Source organism: Crinia signifera, chromosome 3, assembly GCF_055691185.1.
Source record: "Crinia signifera chromosome 3, ASM5569118v1, whole genome shotgun sequence".
NCBI classification, from domain to species: domain Eukaryota; kingdom Metazoa; phylum Chordata; class Amphibia; order Anura; family Myobatrachidae; genus Crinia; species Crinia signifera.
The window spans coordinates 337,821,860-337,843,339 of record NC_139219.1 but is presented as its reverse complement, the minus strand read 5'-3'; the positions used below and the strand labels follow the sequence as shown (position 1 = coordinate 337,843,339).

Genomic DNA, 21,480 nt, shown 5'->3' with positions numbered 1-21,480 from the left:
ATTATGTGTAATATCAGGACATGTCTTGTATTATGTGTGTAAACTATCGGTGACCCAGGGAGTGTAACCATCTGTATAGTTCTCTGGAGTTAGGATGTCAGATAAGATCTGAGACCCCTCATAAACCATGGTCCAGAAGAGAGGTTAGAGATGGTCTCCTTCCTCTTATCAGTGAAGCCTGTCTGCTATGGATCTCACTTGACAAGGAAGGAGGATCAATCACTTTGTAAACAGCAGATGAATTCTGCATGTACTGTAGAAGCAACATTACCTAGGGACAAGTTCCAGGAGGTAAGGGGTCAAATCCCAAGGGTGGGAGGGATGAGGGAGCCTGCAACTATAACTGTCCCTCTTGTCAATAGGTCACTGGTACTACTTGGGGGAACAGCAAACTGTGAAGTGACCAGAGATTTCTTGTGGAGACCCCCCCACTACAGGACCTGTACTTAGGTGTAAGATACCGTCCTTCATTTTTCCCTTTTATATTATTTTGAGTTGTACAGTATCTTGTGTGTACTTTTAAAATCATTGTACCATCTTGTAACCATTTTTATCACTTAAAGCTCAGTAGTATTTCTAGGAATAAATAATACATATTCCCAGTTCTGATTCTGTGTTCTTAGGACCTGTAAGCCAAAGAAGAGAACGCTACACCGTTACCATTTTTATACTGCATTGTGTGGTCAGGTGCGAGCCAAGCCGCTCCTTGCGCAGTTTCAAAGTGCTAAAATCAGGTTTTGGCTGGTGGCAGTGTACCTCAAAGAGGGGACCCGAGTGTACAAAGTGAACCCCAGTCTGGAGATTCTCAGATTGAAGTATCTGAATAGGCGACCGGTGGGTCCATGACACTGACGGTAACAGGGAATCCCCTATTGACCAGGTCCCGTGAGATCAGAAACCTCAATCTGTTGACCTGAAGGACATAGCCAGAGCGTAAGGCAAGCATCCGGTCACAGCCTCACTGCGCTCTCCATGATTCTGGCTTGGTGCCTCACTGCGCTCTCCATGCTTCGGGCTCGGTGCCTCACTGCACTCTCCATGCTTCGGGCTTGGTGCCTCGCTGCGCTCTCCATGCTTTGGGCTCGGTGCCTCGCTGTGCTCACTATGCTTTGGGCTCAGTGCCTCGCTGTGCTCACTATGCTTTGGGCTCAGTGCCTCACTGTGCTCACCATGCTTTGGGCTTGGTGCCTCACTCGATTACCCCCTAATGCTATGAAGGTCAAATTATGAGCTCACCCTCTAAAAGATTTTTCACATCCCATTGACGAATATATACAGCAGGTGTAATTGTGAGTAAGATATACAGTAACCGCTTCTACAGGCCAGAGACACAACCAGTGTGAGATGCTGATGACTCAAATACACTTTATTACATTTATTGCTGAACACACACCAAGCCGTCACTGTGACTCAGCACCCACAGTCTGTGCCAGGTATAAAGCTGCCGGAAGCACAGGATCATGTGACCACCGGGTCCTCAATGTCTGCTGTAACTGTTCACTTCCTCCGATTCCCTGTAAGATAAACGGTGACAATGTAACTGCTCCGTGCCACAGGTTCTCCTCGTCATCGTCTACATCATCGAATTCATCAGGAAAATATACAATATCATTGAGATCCAGTAAATAATTATTAAGGTAATAATATATAGGTACTTATGTAATATCTGGGCTCCCATTTTTCTTGTGAGACCGCGTCCCCTCGCCACGCTTCGGGCACGGTGGCTCGCTGCGCTCAACACACTATATAAGATCAACTCCATGCGTAGTTGGATAGTAGGGGTATGAAAAAATGGGGTGCATTTAACATGGGAGCCCAGATAATACATAAGTACCAATATATAGAAAAATGAACTCTCTCCCTGCCTCATTTCTGCTTCCATCCGCCCCCAAAATGCCCAAGTGTGTAACTCGCCACAGCTGTTTGGTGCCAGGGTTTGCACATGTGCAGAAAATGCGCGTGTGCAAACTCCCCACCATCGGAATGGGGCCGTATTCGGCCTCTTTCGATCTGTAACGGAATAGGTCCATTGTTTTAATTCTTTAGGCCTACAGTATATTGACCACTGTGTCATATTTGTGAGCTGTGAGACCTCTACGGCATCACCATGCCCAATACTAACCACAGAAACCGAATATGTAAGTGTCTTCTGCCCCTGGTGGATGATACATGTACTGCACCCAATACAGAGCACTTGAAGGATGCCACATTGTATTGGTAAGCCACATGGTGTTCGCAGAATATTATTTGCAAGTTTTGAATCTTTCCTAACTTATTTTATAGTAACATCATGTACATGTATGTATTCAGTCTGCTCCTGTACATGTATGTATTCAGTCTGCTCCTGTACATGTATGTATTCAGTCTGCTCCTGTACATGTATGTATTCAGTCTGCTCCTGTACATGTATGTATTCAGTCTGCTCCTGTACATGTATGTATTCAGTCTGCTCCTGTACATGTATGTATTCAGTCTGCTCCTGTACATGTATGTATTCAGTCTGCTCCTGTACATGTATGTATTCAGTCTGCTCCTGTACATGTATGTATTCAGTCTGCTCCTGTACATGTATGTATTCAGTCTGCTCCTGTACATGTATGTATTCAGTCTGCTCCTGTACATGTATGTATTCAGTCTGCTCCTGTACATGTATGTATTCAGTCTGCTCCTGTACATGTATGTATTCAGTCTGCTCCTGCACATGTATGTATTCAGTCTGCTCCTGCACATGTATGTATTCAGTCTGCTCCTGTACATGTATGTATTCAGTCTGCTCCTGTACATGTATGTATTCAGTCTGCTCGTGTACATGTATGTATTCAGTCTGCTCGTGTACATGTATGTATTCAGTCTGTTCCTGTACATGTATGTATTCAGTCTGCTCCTGTACATGTATGTATTCAGTCTGCTCCTGTACATGTATGTATTCAGTCTGCTCCTGTACATGTATGTATTCAGTCTGATCCTGCAGCTACTGTATGCATTGTAATTCATGTGTGTGTTCCACAAATATCATTGTGCTACATCCACATCTGAGCACTGCAAAGGGGAATTCCCTACAAACACCGACACATATACTGCATTGCCACTGTGAGTGCGGGTAATGCCACTGTGAATGCAGGTAATGCCTCTGTGAGTGCGGGTAATGTCTATGTGAGTGCGGGTAATGTCTATGTGAGTGCGGGTAATGTCTATGTGAGTGCGGGAAATGTCTATGTGAGTGCGGGTAATGTCTATGTGAGTGCGGGTAATGTCTATGTGAGTGTGGGTAATGTCTATGTGAGTGTGCGTAATGCCACTGTGAATGCAGGTAATGCCTCTGTGAGTGTGGGTAATGTCTATGTGAGTGCGGGTAATGTCTATGTGAGTGCGGGTAATGTCTATGTGAGTGTGGGTAATGTCTATGTGAGTGCGGGTAATGCCTCTGTGAGTGCGGGTAATGTCTATGTGAGTGCGGGTAATGTCTATGTGAGTGCGGGTAATGCCTATGTGAGTGCGGGTAATGTCTATGTGAGTGTGGGTAATGTCTATGTGAGTGCGGGTAATGTCTATGTGAGTGCGGGTAATGTCTATGTGAGTGTGGGTAATGCCACTGTGAATGCAGGTAATGCCTCTGTGAATGCAGGTAATGCCTCTGTGAGTGCGGGTAATGTCTATGTGAGTGCGGGTAATGTCTATGTGAGTGCGGGTAATGCCTCTGTGAGTGCGGGTAATGCCTCTGTGAGTGCGGGTAATGCCTCTGTGAGTGTGGGTAATGCCACTGTGAATGCAGGTAATGCCTCTGTGAATGCAGGTAATGCCTCTGTGAGTGTGGGTAATGTCTATGTGAGTGCGGGTAATGTCTATGTGAGTGCGGGTAATGTCTATGTGAGTGCGGGTAATGTCTATGTGAGTGCGGGTAATGCCTCTGTGAGTGCGGGTAATGCCTCTGTGAGTGCAGGAAATGTCTATGTGAGTGCGGGTAATGTCTATGTGAGTGCGGGTAATGTCTATGTGAGTGCGGGTAATGTCTATGTGAGTGTGGGTAATGTCTATGTGAGTGTGCGTAATGCCACTGTGAATGCAGGTAATGCCTCTGTGAGTGTGGGTAATGTCTATGTGAGTGCGGGTAATGTCTATGTGAGTGCGGGTAATGTCTATGTGAGTGTGGGTAATGTCTATGTGAGTGCGGGTAATGCCTCTGTGAGTGCGGGTAATGTCTATGTGAGTGCGGGTAATGTCTATGTGAGTGCGGGTAATGCCTATGTGAGTGCGGGTAATGTCTATGTGAGTGTGGGTAATGTCTATGTGAGTGCGGGTAATGTCTATGTGAGTGCGGGTAATGTCTATGTGAGTGTGGGTAATGCCACTGTGAATGCAGGTAATGCCTCTGTGAATGCAGGTAATGCCTCTGTGAGTGTGGGTAATGTCTATGTGAGTGCGGGTAATGTCTATGTGAGTGCGGGTAATGTCTATGTGAGTGCGGGTAATGTCTATGTGAGTGCGGGTAATGCCTCTGTGAGTGCGGGTAATGCCTCTGTGAGTGCGGGTAATGCCTCTGTGAGTGCAGGAAATGTCTATGTGAGTGCGGGTAATGTCTATGTGAGTGTGGGTAATGTCTATGTGAGTGCGGGTAATGTCTATGTGAGTGCGGGTAATGTCTATGTGAGTGCGGGTAATGTCTATGTGAGTGCGGGTAATGTCTATGTGAGTGTGGGTAATGCCACTGTGAGTGCGGGTAATGTCTATCTGAGTGCGGGTAATGTCTATGTGAGTGTGGGTAATGTCTATGTGAGTGTGGGTAATGCCATTGTGAGTGCTGGTAATGCCACTGTGAGTGCTGGTAATGCCACTGTGAGTGCGGGTAATGTCTATGTGAGTGTGGGTAATGCCTCTGTGAGTGCGGGTAATGTCTATGTGAGTGCGGGTAATGTCTATGTGAGTGCGGGTAATGTCTATGTGAGTGTGGGTAATGCCTCTGTGAGTGTGCGTAATGCCACTGTGAATGCAGGTAATGCCTCTGTGAGTGTGGGTAATGTCTATGTGAGTGCGGGTAATGTCTATGTGAGTGCGGGTAATGTCTATGTGAGTGTGGGTAATGTCTATGTGAGTGCGGGTAATGCCTCTGTGAGTGCGGGTAATGTCTATGTGAGTGCGGGTAATGTCTATGTGAGTGCGGGTAATGCCTATGTGAGTGCGGGTAATGTCTATGTGAGTGTGGGTAATGTCTATGTGAGTGCGGGTAATGTCTATGTGAGTGCGGGTAATGTCTATGTGAGTGTGGGTAATGCCACTGTGAATGCAGGTAATGCCTCTGTGAATGCAGGTAATGCCTCTGTGAGTGTGGGTAATGTCTATGTGAGTGCGGGTAATGTCTATGTGAGTGCGGGTAATGTCTATGTGAGTGCGGGTAATGCCTCTGTGAGTGCGGGTAATGCCTCTGTGAGTGCGGGTAATGCCTCTGTGATTGCGGGTAATGTCTATGTGAGTGCGGGTAATGTCTATGTGAGTGTGGGTAATGTCTATGTGAGTGCGGGTAATGCCTCTGTGAGTGCGGGTAATGTCTATGTGAGTGCGGGTAATGTCTATGTGAGTGCGGGTAATGCCTATGTGAGTGCGGGTAATGTCTATGTGAGTGTGGGTAATGTCTATGTGAGTGCGGGTAATGTCTATGTGAGTGCGGGTAATGTCTATGTGAGTGTGGGTAATGCCACTGTGAATGCAGGTAATGCCTCTGTGAATGCAGGTAATGCCTCTGTGAGTGTGGGTAATGTCTATGTGAGTGCGGGTAATGTCTATGTGAGTGCGGGTAATGTCTATGTGAGTGCGGGTAATGTCTATGTGAGTGCGGGTAATGCCTCTGTGAGTGCGGGTAATGCCTCTGTGAGTGCGGGTAATGCCTCTGTGAGTGCAGGAAATGTCTATGTGAGTGCGGGTAATGTCTATGTGAGTGTGGGTAATGTCTATGTGAGTGCGGGTAATGTCTATGTGAGTGCGGGTAATGTCTATGTGAGTGCGGGTAATGTCTATGTGAGTGTGGGTAATGCCACTGTGAGTGCGGGTAATGTCTATCTGAGTGCGGGTAATGTCTATGTGAGTGTGGGTAATGTCTATGTGAGTGTGGGTAATGCCATTGTGAGTGCTGGTAATGCCACTGTGAGTGCTGGTAATGCCACTGTGAGTGCGGGTAATGTCTATGTGAGTGTGGGTAATGCCTCTGTGAGTGCTGGTAATGTCTATGTGAGTGTGAGTAATGTCTATGTGAGTGCGGGTAATGTCTATGTGAGTGCGGGTAATGTCTATGTGAGTGTGGGTAATGTCTATGTGAGTGTGGGTAATGTCTATGTGAGTGCGGGTAATGTCTATGTGAGTGTGGGTAATGTCTATGTGAGTGCGGGTAATGCCTCTGTGAGTGCGGGTAATGTCTATGTGAGTGCGGGTAATGTCTATGTGAGTGCGGGTAATGCCTATGTGAGTGCGGGTAATGTCTATGTGAGTGTGGGTAATGTCTATGTGAGTGCGGGTAATGTCTATGTGAGTGCGGGTAATGTCTATGTGAGTGTGGGTAATGCCACTGTGAATGCAGGTAATGCCTCTGTGAATGCAGGTAATGCCTCTGTGAGTGCGGGTAATGTCTATGTGAGTGCGGGTAATGTCTATGTGAGTGCGGGTAATGCCTCTGTGAGTGCGGGTAATGCCTCTGTGAGTGTGGGTAATGCCACTGTGAATGCAGGTAATGCCTCTGTGAATGCAGGTAATGCCTCTGTGAGTGTGGGTAATGTCTATGTGAGTGCGGGTAATGTCTATGTGAGTGCGGGTAATGTCTATGTGAGTGCGGGTAATGTCTATGTGAGTGCGGGTAATGTCTATGTGAGTGTGGGTAATGTCTATGTGAGTGTGGGTAATGTCTATGTGAGTGCGGGTAATGTCTATGTGAGTGTGGGTAATGTCTATGTGAGTGCGGGTAATGCCTCTGTGAGTGCGGGTAATGTCTATGTGAGTGCGGGTAATGTCTATGTGAGTGCGGGTAATGCCTATGTGAGTGCGGGTAATGTCTATGTGAGTGTGGGTAATGTCTATGTGAGTGCGGGTAATGTCTATGTGAGTGCGGGTAATGTCTATGTGAGTGTGGGTAATGCCACTGTGAATGCAGGTAATGCCTCTGTGAATGCAGGTAATGCCTCTGTGAGTGCGGGTAATGTCTATGTGAGTGCGGGTAATGTCTATGTGAGTGCGGGTAAAGCCTCTGTGAGTGCGGGTAATGCCTCTGTGAGTGTGGGTAATGCCACTGTGAATGCAGGTAATGCCTCTGTGAATGCAGGTAATGCCTCTGTGAGTGTGGGTAATGTCTATGTGAGTGCGGGTAATGTCTATGTGAGTGCGGGTAATGTCTATGTGAGTGCGGGTAATGTCTATGTGAGTGCGGGTAATGCCTCTGTGAGTGCGGGTAATGCCTCTGTGAGTGCGGGTAATGCCTCTGTGAGTGCAGGAAATGTCTATGTGAGTGCGGGTAATGTCTATGTGAGTGCGGGTAATGTCTATGTGAGTGCGGGTAATGTCTATGTGAGTGCGGGTAATGTCTATGTGAGTGTGGGTAATGTCTATGTGAGTGTGCGTAATGCCACTGTGAATGCAGGTAATGCCTCTGTGAGTGTGGGTAATGTCTATGTGAGTGCGGGTAATGTCTATGTGAGTGCGGGTAATGTCTATGTGAGTGTGGGTAATGTCTATGTGAGTGCGGGTAATGCCTCTGTGAGTGTGGGTAATGCCACTGTGAATGCAGGTAATGCCTCTGTGAATGCAGGTAATGCCTCTGTGAGTGTGGGTAATGTCTATGTGAGTGCGGGTAATGTCTATGTGAGTGCGGGTAATGTCTATGTGAGTGCGGGTAATGTCTATGTGAGTGCGGGTAATGCCTCTGTGAGTGCGGGTAATGCCTCTGTGAGTGCGGGTAATGCCTCTGTGAGTGCAGGAAATGTCTATGTGAGTGCGGGTAATGTCTATGTGAGTGCGGGTAATGTCTATGTGAGTGCGGGTAATGTCTATGTGAGTGTGGGTAATGTCTATGTGAGTGTGCGTAATGCCACTGTGAATGCAGGTAATGCCTCTGTGAGTGTGGGTAATGTCTATGTGAGTGCGGGTAATGTCTATGTGAGTGCGGGTAATGTCTATGTGAGTGTGGGTAATGTCTATGTGAGTGCGGGTAATGCCTCTGTGAGTGCGGGTAATGTCTATGTGAGTGTGGGTAATGTCTATGTGAGTGCGGGTAATGTCTATGTGAGTGCGGGTAATGTCTATGTGAGTGTGGGTAATGCCACTGTGAATGCAGGTAATGCCTCTGTGAATGCAGGTAATGCCTCTGTGAGTGTGGGTAATGTCTATGTGAGTGCGGGTAATGTCTATGTGAGTGCGGGTAATGTCTATGTGAGTGCGGGTAATGTCTATGTGAGTGCGGGTAATGCCTCTGTGAGTGCGGGTAATGCCTCTGTGAGTGCGGGTAATGCCTCTGTGAGTGCAGGAAATGTCTATGTGAGTGCGGGTAATGTCTATGTGAGTGTGGGTAATGTCTATGTGAGTGCGGGTAATGTCTATGTGAGTGCGGGTAATGTCTATGTGAGTGCGGGTAATGTCTATGTGAGTGTGGGTAATGCCACTGTGAGTGCGGGTAATGTCTATCTGAGTGCGGGTAATGTCTATGTGAGTGTGGGTAATGTCTATGTGAGTGTGGGTAATGCCATTGTGAGTGCTGGTAATGCCACTGTGAGTGCTGGTAATGCCACTGTGAGTGCGGGTAATGTCTATGTGAGTGTGGGTAATGCCTCTGTGAGTGCGGGTAATGTCTATGTGAGTGCGGGTAATGTCTATGTGAGTGCGGGTAATGTCTATGTGAGTGTGGGTAATGCCTCTGTGAGTGTGCGTAATGCCACTGTGAATGCAGGTAATGCCTCTGTGAGTGTGGGTAATGTCTATGTGAGTGCGGGTAATGTCTATGTGAGTGCGGGTAATATCTATGTGAGTGTGGGTAATGTCTATGTGAGTGCGGGTAATGCCTCTGTGAGTGCGGGTAATGTCTATGTGAGTGCGGGTATTGTCTATGTGAGTGCGGGTAATGCCTATGTGAGTGCGGGTAATGTCTATGTGAGTGTGGGTAATGTCTATGTGAGTGCGGGTAATGTCTATGTGAGTGCGGGTAATGTCTATGTGAGTGTGGGTAATGCCACTGTGAATGCAGGTAATGCCTCTGTGAATGCAGGTAATGCCTCTGTGAGTGTGGGTAATGTCTATGTGAGTGTGGGTAATGTCTATGTGAGTGCGGGTAATGTCTATGTGAGTGCGGGTAATGCCTCTGTGAGTGCGGGTAATGCCTCTGTGAGTGCGGGTAATGCCTCTGTGATTGCGGGTAATGTCTATGTGAGTGCGGGTAATGTCTATGTGAGTGTGGGTAATGTCTATGTGAGTGCGGGTAATGCCTCTGTGAGTGCGGGTAATGTCTATGTGAGTGCGGGTAATGTCTATGTGAGTGCGGGTAATGCCTATGTGAGTGCGGGTAATGTCTATGTGAGTGTGGGTAATGTCTATGTGAGTGCGGGTAATGTCTATGTGAGTGCGGGTAATGTCTATGTGAGTGTGGGTAATGCCACTGTGAATGCAGGTAATGCCTCTGTGAATGCAGGTAATGCCTCTGTGAGTGTGGGTAATGTCTATGTGAGTGCGGGTAATGTCTATGTGAGTGCGGGTAATGTCTATGTGAGTGCGGGTAATGTCTATGTGAGTGCGGGTAATGCCTCTGTGAGTGCGGGTAATGCCTCTGTGAGTGCGGGTAATGCCTCTGTGAGTGCAGGAAATGTCTATGTGAGTGCGGGTAATGTCTATGTGAGTGTGGGTAATGTCTATGTGAGTGCGGGTAATGTCTATGTGAGTGCGGGTAATGTCTATGTGAGTGCGGGTAATGTCTATGTGAGTGCGGGTAATGTCTATGTGAGTGTGGGTAATGCCTCTGTGAGTGTGCGTAATGCCACTGTGAATGCAGGTAATGCCTCTGTGAGTGTGGGTAATGTCTATGTGAGTGCGGGTAATGTCTATGTGAGTGCGGGTAATGTCTATGTGAGTGTGGGTAATGTCTATGTGAGTGCGGGTAATGCCTCTGTGAGTGCGGGTAATGTCTATGTGAGTGCGGGTAATGTCTATGTGAGTGCGGGTAATGCCTATGTGAGTGCGGGTAATGTCTATGTGAGTGTGGGTAATGTCTATGTGAGTGCGGGTAATGTCTATGTGAGTGCGGGTAATGTCTATGTGAGTGTGGGTAATGCCACTGTGAATGCAGGTAATGCCTCTGTGAATGCAGGTAATGCCTCTGTGAGTGTGGGTAATGTCTATGTGAGTGTGGGTAATGTCTATGTGAGTGCGGGTAATGTCTATGTGAGTGCGGGTAATGCCTCTGTGAGTGCGGGTAATGCCTCTGTGAGTGCGGGTAATGCCTCTGTGATTGCGGGTAATGTCTATGTGAGTGCGGGTAATGTCTATGTGAGTGTGGGTAATGTCTATGTGAGTGCGGGTAATGCCTCTGTGAGTGCGGGTAATGTCTATGTGAGTGCGGGTAATGTCTATGTGAGTGCGGGTAATGCCTATGTGAGTGCGGGTAATGTCTATGTGAGTGTGGGTAATGTCTATGTGAGTGCGGGTAATGTCTATGTGAGTGCGGGTAATGTCTATGTGAGTGTGGGTAATGCCACTGTGAATGCAGGTAATGCCTCTGTGAATGCAGGTAATGCCTCTGTGAGTGTGGGTAATGTCTATGTGAGTGCGGGTAATGTCTATGTGAGTGCGGGTAATGTCTATGTGAGTGCGGGTAATGCCTCTGTGAGTGCGGGTAATGCCTCTGTGAGTGCGGGTAATGCCTCTGTGAGTGCAGGAAATGTCTATGTGAGTGCGGGTAATGTCTATGTGAGTGTGGGTAATGTCTATGTGAGTGCGGGTAATGTCTATGTGAGTGCGGGTAATGTCTATGTGAGTGCGGGTAATGTCTATGTGAGTGTGGGTAATGCCACTGTGAGTGCGGGTAATGTCTATCTGAGTGCGGGTAATGTCTATGTGAGTGTGGGTAATGTCTATGTGAGTGTGGGTAATGCCATTGTGAGTGCTGGTAATGCCACTGTGAGTGCTGGTAATGCCACTGTGAGTGCGGGTAATGTCTATGTGAGTGTGGGTAATGCCTCTGTGAGTGCTGGTAATGTCTATGTGAGTGTGAGTAATGTCTATGTGAGTGCGGGTAATGTCTATGTGAGTGTGGGTAATGCCATTGTGAGTGCTGGTAATGCCACTGTGAGTGCTGGTAATGCCACTGTGAGTGCGGGTAATGTCTATGTGAGTGTGGGTAATGCCTCTGTGAGTGCGGGTAATGTCTATGTGAGTGCGGGTAATGTCTATGTGAGTGCGGGTAATGTCTATGTGAGTGTGGGTAATGCCTCTGTGAGTGTGCGTAATGCCACTGTGAATGCAGGTAATGCCTCTGTGAGTGTGGGTAATGTCTATGTGAGTGCGGGTAATGTCTATGTGAGTGCGGGTAATGTCTATGTGAGTGTGGGTAATGTCTATGTGAGTGCGGGTAATGCCTCTGTGAGTGCGGGTAATGTCTATGTGAGTGCGGGTAATGTCTATGTGAGTGCGGGTAATGCCTATGTGAGTGCGGGTAATGTCTATGTGAGTGTGGGTAATGTCTATGTGAGTGCGGGTAATGTCTATGTGAGTGCGGGTAATGTCTATGTGAGTGTGGGTAATGCCACTGTGAATGCAGGTAATGCCTCTGTGAATGCAGGTAATGCCTCTGTGAGTGTGGGTAATGTCTATGTGAGTGTGGGTAATGTCTATGTGAGTGCGGGTAATGTCTATGTGAGTGCGGGTAATGCCTCTGTGAGTGCGGGTAATGCCTCTGTGAGTGCGGGTAATGCCTCTGTGATTGCGGGTAATGTCTATGTGAGTGCGGGTAATGTCTATGTGAGTGTGGGTAATGTCTATGTGAGTGCGGGTAATGCCTCTGTGAGTGCGGGTAATGTCTATGTGAGTGCGGGTAATGTCTATGTGAGTGCGGGTAATGCCTATGTGAGTGCGGGTAATGTCTATGTGAGTGTGGGTAATGTCTATGTGAGTGCGGGTAATGTCTATGTGAGTGCGGGTAATGTCTATGTGAGTGTGGGTAATGCCACTGTGAATGCAGGTAATGCCTCTGTGAATGCAGGTAATGCCTCTGTGAGTGTGGGTAATGTCTATGTGAGTGCGGGTAATGTCTATGTGAGTGCGGGTAATGTCTATGTGAGTGCGGGTAATGTCTATGTGAGTGCGGGTAATGCCTCTGTGAGTGCGGGTAATGCCTCTGTGAGTGCGGGTAATGCCTCTGTGAGTGCAGGAAATGTCTATGTGAGTGCGGGTAATGTCTATGTGAGTGTGGGTAATGTCTATGTGAGTGCGGGTAATGTCTATGTGAGTGCGGGTAATGTCTATGTGAGTGCGGGTAATGTCTATGTGAGTGCGGGTAATGTCTATGTGAGTGTGGGTAATGCCTCTGTGAGTGTGCGTAATGCCACTGTGAATGCAGGTAATGCCTCTGTGAGTGTGGGTAATGTCTATGTGAGTGCGGGTAATGTCTATGTGAGTGCGGGTAATGTCTATGTGAGTGTGGGTAATGTCTATGTGAGTGCGGGTAATGCCTCAGTGAGTGCGGGTAATGTCTATGTGAGTGCGGGTAATGTCTATGTGAGTGCGGGTAATGCCTATGTGAGTGCGGGTAATGTCTATGTGAGTGTGGGTAATGTCTATGTGAGTGCGGGTAATGTCTATGTGAGTGCGGGTAATGTCTATGTGAGTGTGGGTAATGCCACTGTGAATGCAGGTAATGCCTCTGTGAATGCAGGTAATGCCTCTGTGAGTGTGGGTAATGTCTATGTGAGTGTGGGTAATGTCTATGTGAGTGCGGGTAATGTCTATGTGAGTGCGGGTAATGCCTCTGTGAGTGCGGGTAATGCCTCTGTGAGTGCGGGTAATGCCTCTGTGATTGCGGGTAATGTCTATGTGAGTGCGGGTAATGTCTATGTGAGTGCGGGTAATGTCTATGTGAGTGCGGGTAATGCCTCTGTGAGTGCGGGTAATGTCTATGTGAGTGCGGGTAATGTCTATGTGAGTGCGTGTAATGCCTATGTGAGTGCGGGTAATGTCTATGTGAGTGTGGGTAATGTCTATGTGAGTGCGGGTAATGTCTATGTGAGTGCGGGTAATGTCTATGTGAGTGTGGGTAATGCCACTGTGAATGCAGGTAATGCCTCTGTGAATGCAGGTAATGCCTCTGTGAGTGTGGGTAATGTCTATGTGAGTGCGGGTAATGTCTATGTGAGTGCGGGTAATGTCTATGTGAGTGCGGGTAATGCCTCTGTGAGTGCGGGTAATGCCTCTGTGAGTGCGGGTAATGCCTCTGTGAGTGCAGGAAATGTCTATGTGAGTGCGGGTAATGTCTATGTGAGTGTGGGTAATGTCTATGTGAGTGCGGGTAATGTCTATGTGAGTGCGGGTAATGTCTATGTGAGTGCGGGTAATGTCTATGTGAGTGTGGGTAATGCCACTGTGAGTGCGGGTAATGTCTATCTGAGTGCGGGTAATGTCTATGTGAGTGTGGGTAATGTCTATGTGAGTGTGGGTAATGCCATTGTGAGTGCTGGTAATGCCACTGTGAGTGCTGGTAATGCCACTGTGAGTGCGGGTAATGTCTATGTGAGTGTGGGTAATGCCTCTGTGAGTGCTGGTAATGTCTATGTGAGTGTGAGTAATGTCTATGTGAGTGCGGGTAATGTCTATGTGAGTGCGGGTAATGTCTATGTGAGTGCGCGTAATGTCTATGTGAGTGTGGGTAATGTCTATGTGAGTGTGGGTAATGCCACTGTGAATGCAGGTAATGCCTCTGTGAGTGTGGGTAATGTCTATGTGAGTGCGGGTAATGTCTATGTGAGTGTGGGTAATGTCTATGTGAGTGCGGGTAATGTCTATGTGAGTGCGGGTAATGCCTCTGTGAGTGCGGGTAATGCCTCTGTGAGTGCGGGTAATGGCTATGTGAGTGCAGGAAATGTCTATGTGAGTGCGGGTAATGTCTATGTGAGTGTGGGTAATGTCTATGTGAGTGCGGGTAATGTCTATGTGAGTGCGGGTAATGTCTATGTGAGTGTGGGTAATGCCACTGTGAGTGCGGATAATGTCTATCTGAGTGCAGGTAATGCCACTGTGAGTGCGGGTAATGTCTATGTGAGTGTGGGTAATGCCACTGTGAGTGCTAGTAATGCCACTGTGAGTGCTGGTAATGCCTCTGTGAGTGTGGGTAATGTGTATGTGAGTGCGAGTAATGCCACTGTGAGTGCGGGTAATGTCTATGTGAGTGTGGGTAATGCCTCTGTGAGTGCTGGTAATGTCTATGTGAGTGCGAGTAATGTCTATGTGAGTGCGGATAATGCCTCTGTGAGTGTGGGTAATGCCACTGTGAGTGCGGGTAATGTCTATGTGAGTGTGGGTAATGCCTCTGTGAGTGTGGGTAATGTCTATGTGACTAATGGAGTGATGTTACTGTACTCTGTGTCTGAGGGAGTCATGTCACTGTACTCTGTGCCTGATGGAGTGATGTCACTGTACTCTGTGCCTGAGGTAGTGATGTCACTGTACTCTGTGTCTGATGGAGTGATGTCACTGTACTCTGTGCCTGAGGGAGTGATGTCACTGTACTCTGTGCCTGAGGGAGTGATGTCACTGTACTCTGTGTCTGATGGAGTGATGTCACTGTACTCTGTGCCTGAGGGAGTGATGTCACTGTACTCTGTGCCTGAGAGAGTGATGTCACTGTACTCTGTGCCTGAGAGAGTGATGTCACTGTACTCTGTGCCTGAGGGAGTGATGTCACTGTACTCTGTGCCTGAGAGAGTGATGTCACTGTACTCTGTGCCTGAGAGAGTGATGTCACTGTACTCTGTGCCTGAGGGAATGATGTCACTGTACTCTGTGCCTGAGGGAGTCATGTCTCTGTACTCTGTGCCTGAGGGAGTGATGTCACTGTACTCTGTGCCTGAGGGAGTGATGTCACTGTACTCTGTGTCTGATGGAGTGATGTTACTGTACTCTGTGCCTGAGGGAGTGATGTCACTGTACTCTGTGCCTGAGAGAGTGATGTCACTGTACTCTGTGCCTGAGGGAGTGATGTCACTGTACTCTGTGTCTGATAGAGTGATGTCACTGTACTCTGTGCCTGAGGGAGTGATGTCACTGTACTCTGTGCCTGAGAGAGTGATGTCACTGTACTCTGTGCCTGAGAGAGTGATGTCACTGTACTCTGTGCCTGAGGGAGTGATCTCACTGTACTCTGTGTCTGATGGAGTGATGTCACTGTACTCTGTGCCTGAGGGAGTGATTTCACTGTACTATGTGCCTGACGGAGTGATGTCACTGTACTATGTGCCTGAGGGAGTGATTTCACTGTACTATGTGCCTGAGGGAGTGATGTCACTGTACTCTGTGCCTGAGGGAGTGATGTCACTGTACCCTGTGTCTGATGGAGTGATGTCACTGTACCCTGTGCCTGAGGGAATGATGTCACTGTACTCTGTGCCTGAGGGAATGATGTCACTGTACCCTGTGCCTAATGGAGTGATGTCACTATACTCTGTGCCTGAGGGAATGATGTGACTGTACTCTGTGCCTGGTGTAATGATATTACTGTACCCCATCCCTGAGTGTATTATGTGACTGTACCCCGTGCCTGAGGGAGTGATGTCACTGTACCCTCTGCCTGATGGTATGCTGTGACTGTACCCCATGCCTGAGGGAGTCATGTCACTATACTCTGTGCCTGAGGGAATGATGTGACTGTACCCCGTGCCTGAGGGAGTCATGTCACTATACTCTGTGCCTGATGGAATGATGTGACTGTACCCTGTGCCTGATGGAATGATGTGCCTGTACCCTTTGCCTGAGTGTATGATGTGACTGTACCCTGTGCCTGAGGGAATGATGTCACTGTACCCTGTGCCTGAGTGTATGATGTGACTGTACCCTGTGTCTGAGGGAATGATGTCACTGTACCCTGTGACTGATGGAATGATGTGCCTGTACCCTGTGCCTGAGTGTATGATGTGACTGTACCCTGTGCCTGAGTGTATGATGTGCCTGTACCCTGTGACTGAGTGTATGATGTGCCTGTACCCTGTGACTGAGTGTATGATGTGCCTGTACCCTGTGCCTGAGTGTATGATGTGCCTGTACCCTGTGCCTGATGGAATGATGTCACTGTACCCTGTGCCTGAGGGAATGATGTCACTGTACACAGGGTGACATTAAATAGAGGTCGATTTTGGATTTTTGGCGATAAATAGGAAACAAAATGGCGTATTCGCATTTTTTACAAATTGTCCATTTAATAGGGTGTGCAGCGGCCCGTATTTCGCATTTTTGTGCGATAATTCACACTTTCTAAGAGTGCGCAAAAAAATCGCAAATTATTTCGCATCCAGATGTTTTCGCACAGAAAAGTATACAAATCGCGTATTTAATTTGATGCGCAAACAGAAATCGCACTTTTGAGTTGTCTATAAATCGCACTTTTTTCAGACCAGGTTCTGATGTGCGAATTGGTCAGAGACATGCACAGATCATTGTGATCTGTGAATGTTTCTGGTGTAAAACTAGAGTTAAATTAAAAATTGAAAAAAAAAAAAACAACCAGCGTGGGGGCCCTCTCCTGAGTATAACCAGCCCCAGGCTCCAAGAGCCGGTACTGGTTTTATAAAATCACGGGGCAAACCAAATAGGGGTCCCCTAAATTTTATAAAACCAGAAACAGGCTGAAGGGCCGGTGCTGGTTCCCAAAATACGGGGGACAAAATGAGTAGGGGTCCCCCGTATTTCAAGAACCAGCACCGGGCCCAACCAGCCACCAGGGTAATGCCACAGCCGGGGGGAGACTTTTTATACAAGTCACCCCAGCCAAAACATTATCCCCCTGACCGGTCAGCATGGGCAGGGGTCCTGGGGAAGTGGGGACCCCCCAATGAAGGGGTCCCCCCCCTCCAGGACTTACCTGACCAGGCTGAAACCCAGGGCTGTCCTTGATGCCCCTGGGCTGTGGGCATCGAGCTGATATTTGGAGTAAAAAATAGAAAAACTATTGTGTATTGCTGTGGCCAGCACCGCATGCAGGGACTTGGAGAACCACAAGTCCCAGCATGAGGGGCAATAAAGGGCCCGCTGGGACTAGTAGTGCCCCAGCCATACGCTGGTCTTCCGTAGAAGCCCCGAAGATCAGCGTTGTGAGTATATTTTGCTTCCACAGGTTCCCCACTATGGATTCTACAGGACAAGGGGACCGATCTACTATCATCACAGGTATGTATGGATGGATGGGCTCCGTATGTAATAAAGTTGTACTGTAAGTGTGTGTGTGTGTGTTTGTTTAACTATTTGTACTGCTGGGGGACTACTAGTCCCAGTGGGCCCTTTATTGCCCTGCATGCTGAGACTTGTGGTTCTCCAAGTCCCTGCATGTGGTGCAGGCTTGTAGTGCCACAGCAATACACAATAGTTTTTCTATTTTTTACACCAAATATCAGCTCGATGCCCACAGCCTAGGGGCATCGCGGACAGCCTCGGGATTCAGCATGGGCAAGTAAGCTCTGGAGGGGGGGGACCCCACTTCCCCAGGACCCCTGCCCATGCTGTCCGGTCAGGGGGTGAATGCTTTGGCCGGGGGGAACTTGTATAAAAAGTCTCCCCCCGGCTGTGGCAATACCCTGCTGGCTGGTTGGGCCCGGTGCTGGTTCTTGAAATACGGGGGACCCCTACTCATTTTTTCCCCCGTATTTTGGGAACCAGGACCGGCCCTTCAGCCTGGTGCTGGTTTTATAAAATCAAGGGGACCCCTATTTGGTTTGGTCCCATGATTTTATGAAACCAGGACTGGCTCTTTGAGCCCGGGGCTGGTTATGCTCAGGAGGGGAACACACGCGTTTTGTTTCGCTATTTTTTTTCTTACCAAAAATCGCATGTTTTGAAATGTGCACATTTCCATGACTTAAAATCGCCACATATCGCTCCATATCGCAATTTTTCCCTGCGAATTCGCATTTCATTAAATACAAGGGGAAAATGCGAGTTCTAAAAGTGCGACTTGCGGCGATATGGTGCGATTTCTAAAAATGCGATAAAATCGCATTCTATTAAATGTCACCCTCTGTGTCTGATGGAGTGATGTCACTGTACTCTGTGCCTGAGGGAGTGATGTCATTATGCCCTGTGTCTGAGGGAGTGATGTCACTGTACTCTGTGCCTGAGTGTATGATGTCACTGTACTCTGTGCCTGAGTGTATGATGTCACTGTACCCTGTGCCTGAGGGAGTGATGTCACTGTACTCTGTGCCTGAGTGTATGATGTCACTGTACTCTGTGCCTGAGTGTATGATGTCACTGTACCCTGTGCCTGAGGGAGTGATGTCACTGTACTCTGTGCCTGAGTGTATGATGTCACTGTACTCTGTGCCTGATGGAATGTTGTCACTGTACTCTGTGCCTGAGGGAGTGATGTCACTGTACTCTGTGCCTGAGTGTATGATGTCACTGTACTCTGTGCCTGAGGGAATGATGTCACTGTACTCTGTGACTGAGTGTATGATGTCACTGTACTCTGTGCCTGAGGGAATGATGTCACTGTACCCTGTTCCTGAGGGAATGATGTCACTGTACTCTGTGCCTGTGTGAATGTACTAGTTACTGTACCCTGCATATATTCACATCAACAGTGAAAAATGAGACTACAGTTCTCCCTTTTATTTTCTACATAGAAATCCTCAAGCAGCAGTTCTGCAGGGATAATACTGTACGTATAGGAGTAAAGTACACTGACCACTTACTTGGGTACAGTGCATTTTGGTGTGCAAAACGGGGTGCAACATTTCTTGTTGCCAGTACACTGGCTGTCCATTGTGCAGTCTCCGGGAGGTAATGGGGTCCTGCATCTTGTAGCTGGGATCGGGCAGCTTCCCGGCTTCTCTAATATAATTCTTTTTCCCTGTGGTTTCACTGCAACAAACCAAACAGGTTTTTGAATCGTGCCCATTACATCCCCAACTCCTTCCGACCGAGCTGTCATATGTTTGTTATAGCTTGTGACACGTGTATGAGAAGCCTGGTTACAGTGTGTCCTCTCTTTTATTAGTTGCATATATTTATCTTTCTGCTGATATCACTAGTAACGAGCCTACTTTGGCCACCAGAGAGGTCCACAGACCAGGCCGTCTGTCGCTGATGGAAGGTACAACTTAATCTCATACAGGTCTCTGGGTTTAAGCTTTTTCAAATGTGATATAATTTTGGGCAGTTGAGTTGGATACGTGTAATGCTGGTGTAGGCTATACTGGAGTGTGCGATGCGGAATCACTGGATAGGACGCCACGGTCATATAACAGATGCCACACGTGTATACAGAGCCATCTGTATCTGGGCTGTGTGGCCGAGCATTGGTCTCAGAGGCATAACTGCCATTGTGCAGCAGGTGCATTGCCCAGGGGCCCAATGCTGCCCGGAAACACCAATGACTTCTTGGTTCGAGGTAGAGGAGGGGGCCTGCCACTCACACATTCAGCCACAGACTGGTCTAGTTTGGTTGATAAATAAATGGAGAAGAAACATTGGTATATTATTAAGTGTAAATAACCAGGGCTGCATCCTATGTAACTAATGTGATGATCACCCAGCTCACCCTAGGGTGTCACCCAGGCACCAGCAGGATCCCTGCATTGCTAGCGGCAGCCATAGTAAGAGCACTTCTGCTTCCCGTCACAGTCCCAGTCACTTCCATACTCACATACATGTAAATCACATCATGAATGGACCTGGGCTATACTCTCATTACCTCATTATCCGGAATGGTTTCACTAGACCTTCTGTTACTTTATGTTCCCATACAAGCTATAGGTCATTGGTGACAATGGCAACAAGCGAACTAATGACATTGCCATAACATTGACAATAGCGGGAGGCTGCAGGGGTAGAGGAGGTGAAGGTACTGTGGCAGGGACATCATATTTACACATGAGGGTAATGTAGAGGATCCAGCCCAGGTTTTAGAGCAGCATCAGGAAAATTTGATCCAGTCCAGGTTTCCAGAACTGATGTGATCATTATTTCGCTGATTAGCAGCACTTGTGGCTTCCTGTTATATGTGTGTCCAGGGCAGGAGGTCACTGCTCCCAATTCTGAAATGTATTGTTACATGAAGTGCTTAGGCCCTGACTGAAATCTGTGGAAGACCCTGGTATGCTGTAACCTTGCTTGCCGAGCTGTTAACGGGCGTGGTATAGGGGTCTGACAGTCATTATCCCGACTCGCTGCGCTCGCCACGCTGTGCTCGCCGCTACGCGAGCCACCTATTCTATTCTCCCTCTATGGGGGTCGTGGACCCCCATGAGGGAAAATAGCCAATGGGAACCTTGCTGTCAGTGTTTTGACAGTCGGGATCCCGATGTCGGGTGAATGCCGACTGTCGGGACCCCGTCCGGCGCCCGCTGTTAACCTGGTTTGCTGTTTACCTGCTACAAAATAAAGCCCATTCTTCGTCTATATCATGTGTATGTGATTCCTTGTCACAGTACATACATATACGGTTTATCTTCAGCTTCTATATAGTCAAAAATCAGAATGAAAGTTACCAAAAATCGCACAGAGGACCTTATTCAGGTCTGTTTGCTTGCATGCAAATTCGTATGCGAGCTCGATGTTTTGCTTATTATTTCCGTGCAGGATTAGATCCACCTGCATTCACAAGGGGACACCCAGCCCCTGCCCGCCTCCCTCTGAGCGAGTGTGAATCTCACCAGCGGGCCTGCCCATGGATATATTCCCTGATACGTATGTGCTCACACCGCACCATCAGTCCACGGACCGGATTCTACATTAGGGCCTAAGGTCTCTGAATTCTATCATCATGTAGTATTTATTTCTGGTCACTGATATCAGTCAGTGTGCTGGGGAAACAATGTCATTTCTCTGGCCATCGGGAGCAGGTACGTCACTACTGGGCCACCCGGGACTATATGTCGTCATTGCTGACATTTTATCACTCTGCTACAGCGTTCATATTACGGCTGAATCTCAGCCAACTCTCAGACACTTACCAGCCGGATCCACGCACTGCACATCACAGACACTGAAGCAGCACTTCTGGCTGCCGCTACAGTCCCAGTCACCGTTACACAACGTCTTTGGGGGGACAAAGCAGATAAAATCTGGCTTTGGTGGACACTTTCCTGGTTTATCACCTGGAGAGAGAAAAGGAAAAATGCCTCATTGCCTCATGATCTGTAGCTGTCACTGGTGATCCTGTTTTCTTACACGGGGGGGGGGGGGGGGGGGGGGGGGCATATGAATACATGGGTTCCTTTAGTTTGCGTGATCAGGGTTTTCTGCGTATTTTAAGCCCTGCGGATTCCT

The 21,480-nt window shown here is 48.1% G+C and overlaps 1 protein-coding gene across 2 annotated transcripts in view; it reads right to left on the bottom strand.

Moving 5' to 3' along the window:
- Positions 1-1,345: 1,345 nt before the first annotated feature.
- The window catches only part of LOC146062829 (antileukoproteinase-like), a 57,341-nt gene continuing 37,206 nt past the window's right edge, over positions 1,346-21,480 (bottom strand). For both annotated transcript variants that reach the window (XM_083174835.1, XM_083174836.1), the window contains 3 exons: positions 21,165-21,308; positions 18,903-19,071; positions 1,346-1,514 (listed from right to left, as the gene is read on the bottom strand). In XM_083174835.1, coding sequence (XP_083030961.1) covers positions 1,478-1,514; positions 18,903-19,071; positions 21,165-21,308 — 350 coding nt within the window. In that variant the 3' untranslated portion in view covers positions 1,346-1,477. The remainder of the gene's footprint in view (positions 1,515-18,902; positions 19,072-21,164; positions 21,309-21,480) is intronic.